This window comes from Tyto alba, unplaced genomic scaffold (assembly GCF_018691265.1).
Source record: "Tyto alba isolate M040663 unplaced genomic scaffold, T.alba_DEE_v4.0 Super-Scaffold_39, whole genome shotgun sequence".
In the NCBI taxonomy this organism is placed as follows: domain Eukaryota; kingdom Metazoa; phylum Chordata; class Aves; order Strigiformes; family Tytonidae; genus Tyto; species Tyto alba.
The window spans coordinates 869,038-882,458 of record NW_024881314.1 but is presented as its reverse complement, the minus strand read 5'-3'; the positions used below and the strand labels follow the sequence as shown (position 1 = coordinate 882,458).

Genomic DNA, 13,421 nt, shown 5'->3' with positions numbered 1-13,421 from the left:
TCATTTGGAATTACTGCTTTATTGTACCGTCCTTATGGGTGGGTGTCAGCAAAGGGCAGTTCAGGAAAACTGCTTTCTCCTGAACCCTGCCCCTGCCAGCCCTGCTGCCCGCCAGCAGTACTGTTTTTTGCACTCATTTTACAGCAAGGCAAGCCCAAGCTGGTGTCACTGTGCTTGTCCCCTTGGGTGCCTGGCAGGACTCAGGCGAGGGGCTGCACCCCCAGGGCGACAGTCCAGTCCTGCCCGATGGCAGCGTTTGGCAAAACACCACACAAACCAAGAGGGATCAGTACGGAGAAAAATCACCGATGTTTTTAATTTCCCAGCAGGCTGAGGTTGAGACCTGCAGCTGCCCTTGGGCTCAGAGTGCAGCACCAGCATCCTTGAAACTCGCTTTGACAAGAGTACACTCTGCGTCACAGTTCAGTACGCTCCAGAATAAGAAAAATCTCCAGAATTAAAACACGTGATTAAAAAAAGACAGCAGCTTCGGGGATGGGGAGGGCCTGGAGGAGGGATGGCTTTTTCCCAGTGACTGTGATAGGGAACCATTTTGCCCCGCTAATCCCTTCCACGCACTGCCTGCCCTTGGCCTGCAGAGCCGGCGAGGTGCCAGAGCTCCGGTGGGGCTGGGGAGCTGGTGTGGGAGCAGCCAGACCACTGGTCCCAGTGTCCCCACCAGCTCTGCCGCCCCTCACACCGCCCGCGTAGGGTTGGGCTGGTGCTGCTCTGCCCTCCCCGGCGTGGGACGTGGGGAGGGTCCCCCGACAGACACCCCACCCCGCTGCCCAGGAGGGCAGCGGCAGGCGGCTCCGGTGGAGGGTGTTGGTCGGATGTCACCGGGGAGGGGGGGTCACAGCCGCAGCTTTGTGCGGCATAGGACGCAGAGCCCCGGCGCAGTCGGAGGCGAGGAGGCGGCGACGCTGCCCCTGAGGTCCCAGGCAGCTCCTCGACTTACTGGATGAGTCCCGTGGGCAGCAGTGAGCTCTCGCTGGTGCTGGTGGGGGGGGCTGCCCCGCTGCCCCCCAGCTCCGCTCCTCCGCACCGCTCTGAGCCAGGAAGAGGGAGAAGCAGGACAGAGACTTAAGCCAAGGCTCGTGTCCTGGTTTCAGCTGGGATAGAGTTAATTTTCTTCCTAGCAGTGCTGTGCTTTGGCTTTAGGATGAGAATAATGTTGATAAGGAACTGATGTTTTAGTTGTTGCTGAGTAGTGCTTACACAGTCAAGGACTTTTCAGCTTCTCATGTTGCCCTGCCAGTGAGGAGGCTGCGGGTGCACAAGAATCTGGGAGGGGACGCAGCCAGGACAGCTGACCCCAACTGACCATATAACATCGTGCTGAACAAGAAAACTGGGGGGAGTGGGCCAGGGGGTGGTGGACCACTGCTTGGGGACTGGTTGGGCATCGGTCAGTGGGTGGTGAGCAATTGCACTGTGCATCACTTGCTTTGTACATTCTTTTATCATTATGATAATTTCCCCTTCCTTTTCTGTCCTATTAAACTCTCTTGATCTCAACCCATGAGTTTTTACCTTTTTTCCAATTCTCTCCCCCATCCCACTGCGGGGGAGTGAGTGTCTGTGTGGTGTTTGGCTGACAGCTGGCTTAAACCACAGCAGCTCGCCACGGATCCCCGAGGTCGGGGTGACCCTGCTCCCCGGAGGGGCCCCTGCTCACCTTCCCGGGAGCCAGGCCCCTGCAGCCCCCACCCTGCAGCTCTGGGGCACGGAAAAGGTCAGATTCCCAAGTTCATCTTCCAGAGCCCCTCTCAGCAGCAGCCTGGGGGACCCCAGCCCCGGGAGCGCACCCGGAGCAGCCCAGAGCCTCACCTGCCTCCTCCCGGCTGGGGAAATGCTGGAATCCTTCTAATCCTGCGGACAGCAGGACTTGGAGAACAGGGTCCTGAGGGTAGAGAAACCCGGGCTGGGGGCGTCTGCTGCTGGCTGCCTCCCGCTGTGAGCCCCCCCAGCCCGCCCAGGGCAGAGGACCCAGCCCTTCCCCTCCGCCGGGCTCAGATGCTGCAGCCCCCGCCTCTTCGAGGTGAAGGCGCTTTGAGATGATGAAGGTGCTACCAGAAGAGAGGCGGCCAGCGTGGGGAAGGCAGCAGGACTGGCCCGGGGCTCAGCCGAGGCTGCGTCCCACGTACCTGCAGCCTGCAGAAGGCCGGCGAGAGGCCGTGCTTGCGCAGCTCCTGCAGCAGCTCTGCCAGCCCCACCACCACCGTGTAATCGATGCTGCTGATGTGGCGACAGTCCAGGACGACGGAGCGTGGTGGAGAGGCTGCTGGAAGAAGAGCGTACGGTCGTGTCCCTGACGAGTCCAGAAATGACCAGCCCAGGGGACACAGCCCTTTGAGCCAGAGCCGTGGCTGGAAGGGGTGAGGGAGCCTTGGGGGAGCGGCAGCAGCCAGGGGCTGGTCCCCACTGTGCCGTCACTGCTTGCACCCGCAGCCTGCAGGTCTGGGCAGCGGTTGCCACCCCCCCCCAGAAGAGCTCTGGGTGGGCACCGGGTTACAGCCGGGTCCCACCGGGTCCCTGGGCTGGGGAGCACCGTACCTGCCAGAGCGTGGCTGCACACCGCGTCCCGGAGGTGCTCGACGGCTGGGAAGTGCAGGCTGCTCCCCGGCTGCACGAGGAGCACGTCCCCCTCCAACACCTGCACGAGACCCCAGTGCAGGGGGGCGAGTCACGGGGAGCTCGGGGCTGTGACCTTCCCCAGGCGGGGACCACTGCCCGTGCAACAAAGCAAAGCTTGAGGGGGACACGCGGGAGCCCCCATCCCTTAGGGAAACCCCCGCTCCTGCACACACCCGCTCCTGCTCTCAGCTCCTGGGACACTCCTTTCCTCTTTGAAAGGGGTCCCTGTGCTGTGCCAAGGGCAGGCTGGGGACATGGGAGAGGGCGGGAGAAGCACCCTGCACCCCAACACCCCGCTGCCCTCGGGGAGCCCGGCTGGCCCAGCCGCACCCACGGGGAGGTGTGAAACCCACCTTTATTGGGGGCCTGGCAATGGGGTAGAGCAGGAGAATCCCTGAGACCAGCACCCCGGCCACGATACCGTACTGGACCTCCCAGAAGCAGAGCAGGAACGTCGCGCAGAGAGGCACAAGGTCCAGCCCTGCAAGAAGAGACAACCCAGGCCCAGCTGCGCCTTGTCCTCGTGCCACAGGGCCCTCGGGGACAGCGCCTGCTCTGGGGGCTGTACCGGGGGATCGACCGCCCCCGGCTCCTGCCCTCACTCTTAACCCTCCAGAGCGTCCTGAAGATCCCAGCGTCAAACATGGGGACCACAGCCGAGATGATGACGGCAGCCAGCGCCGCTTTGGGGATGTAGTAGAAGAGCGAGGTGAGGTACGCCAGCGAGAGCAGGACCAGGGTGCCTGCGGGAGATGGGGAGCACCGGAGCACCCCAGCGCCCGGGGTGCCCGGGGGAAGTGGGCGCTGGGCGTGGGGACCGGCAGAGCAGCCCACGGCAGGGTTGGGGGCTCTACCTGTGACGAGCCCTCCCGCGGGGGTGCAGACACCCGACTGCGCGTTCACCGCTGTCCTGAAATGCAAAGCAACACGCCGTCCCGGGCCGCGCCGGGGCTGGCAGCTGCCCCCACCCGATGCCCAGAGACCCCACGCAGGAAAACCACCCACCTCGTCAGACCCCACCGGGGAGAAACACGAGCAAGCCAGCAGCTCCCAGCCCGCGGCGGGACCGCAGGGCACACGAGATGGGAGGGAAGGTCGCTGCATGACCCACACCCAGCCCGGCAGCCAAGGCGGGCAGCTGGGGACCGGGACACGAGCTCAGGAACCCACTGGGGTCCGCACAACCATCCACCCAAGATCTTGAAGACCCCCCTTCACCACACAACCCCACTGAGTGTCCTAGGGGCCGGGGCTCCGCTCCCCCTCCTGCTACCCACCGGCCAAAGCTGCCTGTGATGGGGTACGATGAGACGAAGGAGCCCAGGATGTTGGCGAAGCCTGCAGTGGGGAAGGAGAGGGGCTGGGGATGCAGCAGCTACGGGAGGCACCGCCCCGGTCCATGCCCCTGTGGTCACCTCCTCCACCCCTGGGCCGGTACCCAGGGCCAGAGCGGAGCCCGTCCCGCCGTGTGAGCTGGGCTCAGGCTGCTCTGGAAATTGCTGAGCTGTGAGGAAGGCTGGGGGTGGGGGCAGCACGCGAGATAAGAAAAGTAGAACTTCAGGTAGAGGTAGGACTGCTGAAATGCGGATTTCTGGTCGCTCAGGGGCTGTGGGACACAGGGCAGCGCTCAGGCCCCATCCCCACCTGCTGCCCTCCCCCTCTCAGCAACCTCTTACCCATAGCCAGCAGCTCCTGGTTGGGGTCAATCCTGTAATCGTTCTGCGAGGCTGAAAGGAGATGAGCGGCATCGCCCTGAGCTTCCCACAGGCACAACCTGCCACGCAGCGCCCGGGACAGCCGTGGGCCCCATCCCAGCACCCCCCGGGCACAGGAGCACCCCCAAAACAACACTCAGCTCCTGTGCAAACTTCGGCTGTGCACAATGCAGGACCCCCCAGCCTGCTCCCCGCTCAGGCACAGGGGAGCTGCATGGCCAGGGGAGAGGGTTGGCAGCACCCCACGGGACCCCTCCTGTCAGCCCACACTATGAACTGGGCTTGGCACAGTCCCTCCCACTGCCCTCATGGGAGCAGCACCCTCCCCGGCACCCCAAGCCCCCCGCAGAGACCCCTCCCGCGAGCGCAGGAGCCTGGTGCAGCCGTACCAAAAGCCTTGGCAATCGCAATGGTCTCCAGCAGGCCCATGAGCGGGACCACGGCCAGCCCGGCCCCCATGTCCTGGGAGGGAAGGACGCGGTGAGCGATGCCCCCGAGGGACGAGGGTCACCCCGCAGCGGAGCCTCCCCCCGCTGCGTGGGGAGCCAGCAAACGTGGGGGGTAAGGAGACGGCAGCCCGTGGGGAGCCCAGCCTCCGCCGGCCAGCCCGGCACCCACCTCCACCATGCTCTGGAAGGGGACGGTGCCGTTGGGTGCAGCCATGGAGAAGCGCGGCGGGCGGAAGGCGGGGAGGCCATGGGGGATGCTGCCGGTGAGCGTGAGCGGCTGGGAGCCCGTCACCTGGAAGGAGTAAGCAACCAGGCCAGCAAACAGGACGACGAGGGCGTTGCGTGCTGCAGCGGAGAGAGCAACTGTGAAAAGCTGCCTGGAGGCCAGGGCGGCAGGAGGGGCGGCGGGAGGTGGGTACCGGGGCTGCTGAGGTCTCCCGGGCCTTACACAGCGGCAGGACATGCCTGGGACTTTGTCCTCCCCGACCCACCTCCAGGTCTCAGCTCCTGCCGACCGGGGCTTTACCACTTTTGGGCTGTCTCTTCCCCGCCCCGGAGAGACGAGACCCCGGGAGGGATGGTGGCGGGAGGGGAGAGGGCAGGGGATGGCCAACGCACCCGTGGCGGAGGTCCAGACGATCAGGTAGCTGACCCTGGCAGCCAGCGGCTCCGCAGGGGCAGCTCGGGGCAGGCGGCTCTTCATCGCCCGGAGCCCTGCCAGCGCGGCCAGGCAGCCCAGCCCCAGGACGGCGTCCGCAGCCCTGCAACAGGCACCTCAGTGCCAGCCCAAAAGGCGCTGCGGGGGCACGGGGAGAGCTACCCCGTGGGCGTGCACGGCGGCTGGCAGGGACGCTGCCCGCACCTCCGCACCACCGCCAAAACGTGCCACCCCCCCGGCGGGGCAGCAGGAGAGGGAGGAGGGGGTCTCCCCCCAGTCAGCGGTACGTGTGGGCTCTTCATAAACAGGGAAGTTGGACCCCCGCGACAGGCAGGATCTGTGCAGCAGGGTCTGCTGCTGCCCCCCACAGCGAAGGGGTTTTGCCAGCCGTGATGGAGCAGACCCTACGTGTCACTGCTGTGTGTGAACCCCAGGCTGCGGCACAGACCCCCAGCCACGGGTGCAGCTAATGGGAGAGGACAGGGGGATGCCTGAGCTCCCTCCTGGACTGTCAAAAAATAGAGGCGTTAGGACACAGACAGTCCCAAGGATGTGCCTTTGGGCTGGCAAAATCCCGATGTACCTATCTAGGAGTAGACAGTAGGACAAGCGTGCTCCATCCTTCTCCTTTAGCAGCTTGGGAGCCCACATACTCCCCCCTCTTCAAACTTCCAGCTCAAATGGAAATGGCTGAGGACAAGCGCTTGTGTCACAGTGCTGGGCAGGGACCGAGAGATGAGTCTGAGGTGTGACCAAAGAGATGGGGAGCAAAGCAGAGGAGCCCGAGACCCCGCAGCTGCAGGGGGATGGAGCAGGGCAGGCGCAGGGACGGTGCTGACCTGGTCTCCCCGATCCTCCGCAGCATCTCATACGCCTGCAGGAAAAACTGCCGCGGGATCCCCTGCAGCCCCAGGATGTTCTGTGCGGGAAGACAAAGCCTGCTGGAAGCTCGGCACAACCTGAGCTGCCGGGTGCCACGGAGGGGCTGTCGGGAGCACCGGGGCTCAGCCCTGCCGTCAGCAAATTGTTGGTGCTGCGGGAGGGAGAGCTCCCCAGCCACCACCCGTGCTCCCGCACGCCTTCCAGGACTGCCCTCTCCCCACGTCCGTGCGGGCAGGGCTCAGAGACACCCTGATTTTTCCCCCTGCCTTCCCAGGCTCTGCGATGCCTCCACCCCATCCTGCATGCACGAGTGCACAGCTCCCGGGAGGGGGGTCAGTTTGGGGCCCCCGCTGTGCCCGCAGCCATTAGCCAACGCCAGCCCGCTGGTTCCGCACGCAGCCTGACACCATCTCCCGGAGTCTCTGATTTTGGTTAACCACAAAGGAAGCATTGCAGCTCCAGAAGAGCCGGGGGCCCTCAGGTCCCTGAGAGGCCAGCGAGGGACCGGCGGAGCTGTGAACCCACCGTGCCCAGGAATTGCCCAGCACCTCCCACAAGTGACCACAGCAAATGTCCCGGTTTTACCGGTGTCCTGAATGCCACCAGCTGGTCACAGGCAGAGAGGGCGTTCAGCTTGGTCTGCTCAGAGCAGCGCACGCAGGGACCCACCAGATCCGTAGGCAGGGTGGGGCCTGTGCCCCCTTTGGGGCTCCTTCCTCTCACAGCGAGCACACTGCCCAGCCCGGTGCGGAATACGCCGGCTCCGCAGCACGGCTCCGGGAGAGAGCGGGTGAGGCATCCAGAGCAAACCAGCAGAGCTTACCTTGACCTGGCTGAAGCTAATGGTGACGGAAGCAGCCGATGTAAACCCTTTAATGACTGGGCAGGAAATGAAGTCCAGGAGGAAACCTGCACGGGAGGGGTGGCAGTAAGCACGCTGCTGGCCGTGACGGGGAGCACAGGGTGTTTGCGTGCACACAGAGCTGTTAGCAGGACAACCCCAGTGCCTCAGAGAGCCCAGGGGAGGGAACGACTGCAGGATGTACAGTGATAACCCAAAAATACAACCACGGATGGCAAGAGCATCTCACCAAGGTGCAGGAGCCCCATGGCCAGCTGGATGCAGCCAGAGAGGAAGGCGAGCAGGACGGCATAAACAGGCTCGTGGAACGCGTAAGAAGAGACAAGCAGCGACATGATGGCTGTGGGACCCAGCGTCACGTCCTTGGCGGTGCCCAGGAAGCAGTAGACAAAGCAGCCCATGAAGGAGGAATAGAGGCCGTACTGCACGGGGACAAGAGGAGCACTGGCACAACACTCAGAGCTGGGACACGCCGGAGGAGGAGGAGGAGGACGAGGAGTGGGCTGCCCTCAGGTCCTGCCAGAGCCCGCAGCCAGCCCGCAGCAAACACTCAGTGGCTGCGGCTCCCAGCTCTGCTAGCCCCCAGGCAACGCTCGAGGAGGGGGGGCGCGGGCACCCCAAGCATCCCAGGCACCCCGGACACTCCAGGCACCCTGAGCACCCCGGGCACCCCAAGAACACAGGGCACCCTGAGCACCCCGGGCACCCCAAGAAACCAAGGGCACCCTGCACACTCCGGGCTCCCCAGGCACCCTGCACACCCCAGCCACCCCAAGAACCCCGAGCACCCTGCACACCCCAAGAACCCCGGGCACCCCAAAAACCCCGGGCACCCTGCACACCCCGGGCACCCCAAGAACCCCGAGCACCCTGCACACCCCGGGCACCCTGCACACCCTGCACACCCCGGGCACCCCGGGCACCCTGCACACCCTGGGCACCCCAAGAACCCTGGGCACCCTGAACACCCTGCACACCCCGGGCACCCTGCACACCCCGGGCACCCCAAGAACCCCGGGCACCCTGCACACCCTGCACACCCCGGGCACCCTGCACACCCCGGGCACCCGGCACACCCCGGGCACCCCAAGAACCCCGAGCACCCTGCACACCCTGCACACCCCAAGAACCCCGGGCACCCCAAGAACCCCGGGCACCCTGCACACCCCGGGCACCCCAAGAACCCCGGGCACCCGGCACACCCCGGGCACCCTGCACACCCTGCACACCCCGGGCACCCCGGGCACCCTGCACACCCCAGCCACCCCAAGAACCCCGGGCACCCTGCACACCCCAGGCACCCCGGGCACCCTGCACACCCCAGCCACCCCAAGAACCCCGGGCACCCTGCACACCCTGCACACCCTGCACACCCCGGGCACCCTGCACACCCCGGGCACCCCGGGCACCCCGGGCACCGCCACCCACCTGCAGAGGCAGCCCGGCCACCTCGGCGTACGCCAGCGCCTGCGGCACCACGGTGAGCCCCACGGTGAGGCCGGCGATCAGGTCGAGCTGCAGCCAGGCCAGGGAATAGCGCGGGAGCCAGCGCAGGACCGGCAGCCTCCTCCGCACCCCGGGGCACCGGCAGCTCCGCCGGGGAACCGGCACCGGCATGGCCGGGGCAGCGCTGGCCAGCCCGGCCGCCTCCAGCCCGCTGCCCGCCCCGGGGGAAGGCGGAGGGACGGCGGTGCGGGGCCGGGGCCGGGGCCGGGGCCGGGGCCGGGGCCGGGGCCGGGGCCGGGGCCGGGGCCGGGGCCGGGGCCGGGGCCGGGGCCGGGCGGGTCTCGGGGGGGCGGGGGGCGGCTCCACCGGGGCTGCGCGGGAGCTGCCGGGGCCGCCCCGTTCCCAGCCGGGCTCGGCGGCTCCGCCCGGGCCGGATCTGAGCGGCCGGGGCCGCCTCATGTGACCGGGGCGGAGGAGGAGCCGGGGCGGCCGGAGCAGCCGTCGAGCCCGGCCGGGGCCGCTGCCGGAACCGGGGCGGCTGCCGGGGCCGGGGCCGGTGCCATGCGGCCCTGGGCGCTGGTGCTGGTGCTGGGCGCGCTCCGCACCAGCGGGATCCCGGCCCGCAACGTGCTGCTGCTCCTGGGTGAGTGCGGCCGCCGGCCCGGCGGAGAACCGGAGCCGGTGCCCGGTCCTCGCCCCCCGCCCCGCGCCGGGGTGTCCCTGTCCCGGGGAGGGACCCGCTGCATCCCCTCTGCTGGGACGGTCCCGCAGCCCCGGCCCCAGCCCGGGTCATCCTCAGCCTCGCCGTTATTCGTGTTCCCTGGGCTTTGCCCCCCCCCCCCCCGCCCCGTTTGGGGACACACGGGGGGCAGCCCCGGGGCTCACCCCGCACCCCTCCCGCCGCAGCGGACGACGGTGGCTTTGAGATCGGTGCCTACAACAACTCGGCCATCCGGACGCCCAACCTGGACGCGCTGGCCCGGCGCAGCGTGATCTTCCCGAACGCCTTCACCTCCGTCAGCAGCTGCTCCCCGAGCCGGGCCAGCATCCTGACCGGCTTACCCCAGGTACTGGGCACCCCCACGCACCGGCGCGGGGGCTGCCAGCCCACGGGGGGCACCTGGGAGGGGGGGGAGGGGGGTGACCAGAGCCAGCGCGGTCACAGGACCTGGCAATCCGCCCCCCCTCCCCGTGCCCACTGAGCCCCCGGGGACCTGCTGCCCACCACGGGGCTGGCAGACCCTGTCCCGGCCGTGTTGTCTCTCCCCACCTGCAGCACCAGAACGGGATGTACGGGCTGCACCAGGACGTGCACCACTTCAACTCCTTCGACAGCGTGCGGAGCCTGCCCCAGCTGCTCGGCCACGCAGGCGTCCGGACAGGTGGGGAGCCCAGGGCGAGCGACACGGGCAGGGAACCCCCCCTCTGCGCACCGAACCCCAGCGGGTGACAGCGTGGCGGCTAACCTGCCCGCCGCTCCTCTGCCATCCCCATCACACCTCCCTTGCACTTCTAATCCTCATCCTGCTCCTTCCTGGCTCCCAGTTTCCCAAGTTCACACAAGGGTCGTGCTCGACCCAAACTTCCTCCCGTCCGCGTTCTCGCAGGGATAATTGGGAAGAAGCACGTTGGGCCCGGGGCTGTCTACCCCTTCGACTTCGCCTACACGGAGGAGAACAGTTCGGTCCTGCAGGTTGGGAGAAACATCACTCGAATCAAAGCGCTCGTGCGGCAGTTCCTGCAGAGCCAGGATGAGAGGTGAGACGGGCCCCGAGTCCCTGGGGAGGGCTGCGAGGGGGCACGCGGGGGGAGCGGGAGACCGGCCTCGCTGCGGACGTGTCTCCATGTCCCAGCTGGTCACAAATAGGAAGGGACAGCTTGTGTCCAGGCCACCCCGTAGCCAGAAGCCCAGATGAGGTGGGAGCCCTTCCACTGACCCCAGCTCACCCCTCCAGAGCCCAGGGAAGGTCTCGGGGGGCGTGGGCAGCCCCCTGCTACACCACCCCCACCCTCTCCACCCCCAGGCCTTTCTTCCTCTACGTCGCCTTCCACGACCCGCACCGCTGCGGGCACTCCCAGCCCCAGTACGGGGCCTTTTGTGAGAAATTCGGCAACGGAGAGAGGGGCATGGGCTGGATCCCCGACTGGAAACCACAGCTCTACCGCCCGGAGGAAGTGCAGGTGGGAGCCTGTGGGGCTGTGGGGGGCCATATGGGGCTGCGGGGGGCTATATGGGACTGCATAGGGCTATATGGGCTTGTGGGGGGGCTATATGGGACTGCATAGGGCTATATGGGGTTGTGGGGGGCTATATGGGACTGCATAGGGCTATATGGGGTTGTGGGGGGCTATATGGGACTGCATAGGGCTATATGGGGTTGTGGGGGGCTATATGGGACTGCATAGGGCTATATGGGGTTGTGGGGGGCTATATGGGACTGCATAGGGCTATATGGGGTTGTGGGGGGCTATATGGGACTACATAGGGCTATATGGGCTTGTGAGGGGCTATATGGGACTGCATAGGGCTATATGGGGTTGTGGGGGGCTATATGGGACTGCATAGGGCTATGTGGGGTTGTGGGGGGCTATATGGGACTGCATAGGGCTATGTGGGGTTGTGGGGGGCTATATGGGACTACATAGGGCTATATGGGCTTGTGAGGGGCTATATGGGACTGCATAGGGCTATATGGGGTTGTGGGGGGCTATATGGGACTGCATAGGGCTATGTGGGGTTTTGGGGGGCTATATGGGACTACATAGGGCTATATGGGGTTGTGGGGGCTATATGGGACTGCATAGGGCTATATGGGGTTGTGGGGGGCTATATGGGGCTGCATAGGGCTATATGGGGCTGCATAAGGCTATATGGGGCTGCATAAGGCTATATGGGGCTGCATAAGGCTATATGAGGCTGAGTGGGGCTATATGGGGCTACATGAGGCTATATGGGGCTGAGTGGGGCTATATGGGGCTGTGTGGGGCCATGGCTGGCCCCTACCTCAGTCACTGCCATCAGCGTTACAGGCGAGAGATGGCGAAGGCCACCGTGGTGTACCCACGCCCTCCTTCCCCATGGCAGCCACGTGCCACTTTCCCCGTCTCCGTTTAGGTCCCCCACTTTGTTCCAGACACGCCGGCGGCCCGGGCGGACCTGGCAGCCCAGTACACAACCATCGGGCGCCTGGACCAGGGTAGGAGCCGCGGGGGCCGGGCTGGCACCGGCGAGGGCTGCGGTCCCTCCCACCCCCCCCTGAGCTCTGCCCCTCCATCCCCAGGGATCGGGCTGGTCCTGGAGGAGCTGCGGCGCGCCGGCTTCCACAACACCACGCTGGTGATCTACACCTCCGACAACGGCATCCCCTTCCCCGGCGGCAGGACCAATCTGTACCGGTCGGGCACCGCCGAGCCCCTGCTGATCTCCTCCCCCGAGCACACCGAGCGCTGGGGGCAGCTCAGCCAGGCCTTCGCCACCCTCCTGGGTAAGAGCCCGTGCCCCCCGGGAGGGAGCAGAGGCGTGCAGAGCGGTGCCCGGGGGGGCACGAGCCGGTCCCCATGCCGAAAGCCAGGGTCTTGTCCTGGAGGAGAGCCCGCACAGCCGGCCCCGGGCAGGGAGAGGAGGGAGGACAGAGCCGCGGGGTCCCGGGGCTCAGTCCCAGGACCACCCCCAGCAGACCCCGGGGACCCTTCTGCCCCTCTCTGGGGTTGAGTTTCCTCCCCGGGGCGCCAGCCTCTCCTCTCACCCTTCTCTTCCCCTCCAGATCTGACGCCGACCATTTTGGACTGGTTCTCCATCCCCTACCCTTCTTACAGCATCTTTGGCCCGAAGCGGGTGCAGCTCACCGGAAAGTCCCTCCTGCCAGCGCTGGAGTCGGAGCAGCCCTGGGCCACCGCCTTCAGCAGCCAGAGCCACCACGAGGTGACCATGTACTACCCCATGCGAGCCATCCAGCACCGGCAGTTCCGCCTCATCCACAACCTCAACTACAAGATGCCCTTTCCCATCGACCAGGACTTGTACGTCTCGCCCACTTTCCAAGACCTGCTCGACCGCACCAGGGCCGGGCGGCCAACCCACTGGAACAAGACCCTGCACCAGTACTACTACAGGGACCGCTGGGAGCTCTTCGACTGCAGCCGTGACCCCACCGAGAGCCAGAACCTGGCCCCCGACCCCCGCTACGCCGCCGTCTTCCAGCTGCTTCGCGCGCGGCTCTTGCAGTGGCAGTGGGACACGGGTGACCCCTGGGTCTGTGCCCCCGACGCTGTCCTGGAGGAGAAGCTGAGCCCCCGGTGCCAGCCGCTGCACAACGAGCTGTGAGCGTCCCCTCTGCCCGGCCTCCCCCACTGCCACGGGACAGCCCCACGCTGCCGTCGGGCACGAGGGGGTCAGTCCCAAATCCCCGGGTGACACCCCCGAGGTTCTGCTCTCTGCGTTGCCAACACCGCCCAGCCCTGGAGCATTCGGGGATGCTCCAGTCTCGGCCAGAGGAGCTCTAGGGCCGAGTTGCCCCCCAATAAAGCCTCCGGAGGAGAGGTCTGCGTCCCCGCCGGCTCCTGGCGCCGCGGTGTCCGGGCAGCACTGCCTGCTGCCAGCCCTGCTGCGGAGGGGCGGCTGCTCGCCCCCCCCGGGGAAACGGCCCAGCGGGTACCAGCAAGGAGGGCGCAGCTTAATTTCACAAAACACACAAAGTGCCCAGAGTCCCCGAGGTGCGCAGGGCCCGGGGTGACGGCGTCTGCTCCCTCCCTGCGCCGCAGGGCGGGGCTGG

General features: G+C 66.6%; 2 protein-coding genes across 7 annotated transcripts; one reads left to right on the top strand and one right to left on the bottom strand.

The window, feature by feature from the left end:
* Nucleotides 1-8,925, bottom strand: SLC26A11 (solute carrier family 26 member 11). 4 transcript variants are annotated; one of them, XM_042802333.1, is made up of 16 exons: nt 8,632-8,925; nt 7,433-7,625; nt 7,165-7,250; nt 6,299-6,378; nt 5,420-5,562; nt 4,971-5,146; nt 4,742-4,814; nt 4,314-4,364; nt 3,915-3,975; nt 3,492-3,547; nt 3,240-3,380; nt 2,991-3,118; nt 2,557-2,656; nt 2,148-2,284; nt 1,831-1,903; nt 853-1,049 (listed from the first exon to the last, which is right to left on the bottom strand). In XM_042802333.1, the coding sequence occupies exons 1-16, from the start codon at nt 8,818-8,820 to the stop codon at nt 955-957; spliced, it is 1,782 nt and encodes a 593-aa protein (XP_042658267.1). In that variant the 5' UTR covers nt 8,821-8,925; the 3' UTR covers nt 853-954. The 4 variants fall into 4 exon arrangements, with proteins under 4 accessions (XP_042658265.1, XP_042658266.1, XP_042658267.1 ...); XM_042802334.1 differs by having other exon boundaries at nt 2,148-2,281; XM_042802331.1 differs by having other exon boundaries at nt 1-1,049; nt 2,991-3,380.
* A 181-nt stretch (nt 8,926-9,106) lies between these two features.
* On the top strand, nt 9,107-13,188 carry SGSH (N-sulfoglucosamine sulfohydrolase). 3 transcript variants are annotated; one of them, XM_042802337.1, is made up of 9 exons: nt 9,125-9,292; nt 9,556-9,716; nt 9,926-10,031; nt 10,257-10,407; nt 10,674-10,830; nt 11,765-11,846; nt 11,931-12,134; nt 12,466-12,571; nt 12,665-13,188. In XM_042802337.1, the coding sequence occupies exons 1-9, from the start codon at nt 9,211-9,213 to the stop codon at nt 12,936-12,938; spliced, it is 1,323 nt and encodes a 440-aa protein (XP_042658271.1). In that variant the 5' UTR covers nt 9,125-9,210; the 3' UTR covers nt 12,939-13,188. The 3 variants fall into 3 exon arrangements, with proteins under 3 accessions (XP_042658272.1, XP_042658271.1, XP_042658270.1); XM_042802336.1 differs by having other exon boundaries at nt 12,414-12,571; XM_042802338.1 differs by having other exon boundaries at nt 9,107-9,292; nt 12,414-13,188.
* The last annotated feature ends 233 nt before the right edge of the window (nt 13,189-13,421 follow it).

Bases quoted from the DNA above. Each gene is read 5' to 3' on its own strand.
- SLC26A11 (XM_042802331.1), bottom strand. From the start codon at position 8,820: ATGCCGGTGCCGGTTCCCCGGCGGAGCTGCCGGTGCCCCGGGGTGCGG. The intron at 4,815-4,970 runs GTGGGTGCCGGG...CTTCCCTCCCAG, and splicing joins CCTTCCAGAGCATGGTGGAG to GACATGGGGGCCGGGCTGGC. The intron at 3,976-4,313 runs GTAAGAGGTTGC...TCCCCACTGCAG, and splicing joins CCAGGAGCTGCTGGCTATGG to GCTTCGCCAACATCCTGGGC.
- SGSH (XM_042802338.1), top strand. From the start codon at position 9,211: ATGCGGCCCTGGGCGCTGGTGCTGGTGCTGGGCGCGCTCCGCACCAGC. The intron at 9,293-9,555 runs GTGAGTGCGGCC...CTCCCGCCGCAG, and splicing joins CAACGTGCTGCTGCTCCTGG to CGGACGACGGTGGCTTTGAG. The intron at 10,831-11,764 runs GTGGGAGCCTGT...GTCTCCGTTTAG, and splicing joins ACCGCCCGGAGGAAGTGCAG to GTCCCCCACTTTGTTCCAGA.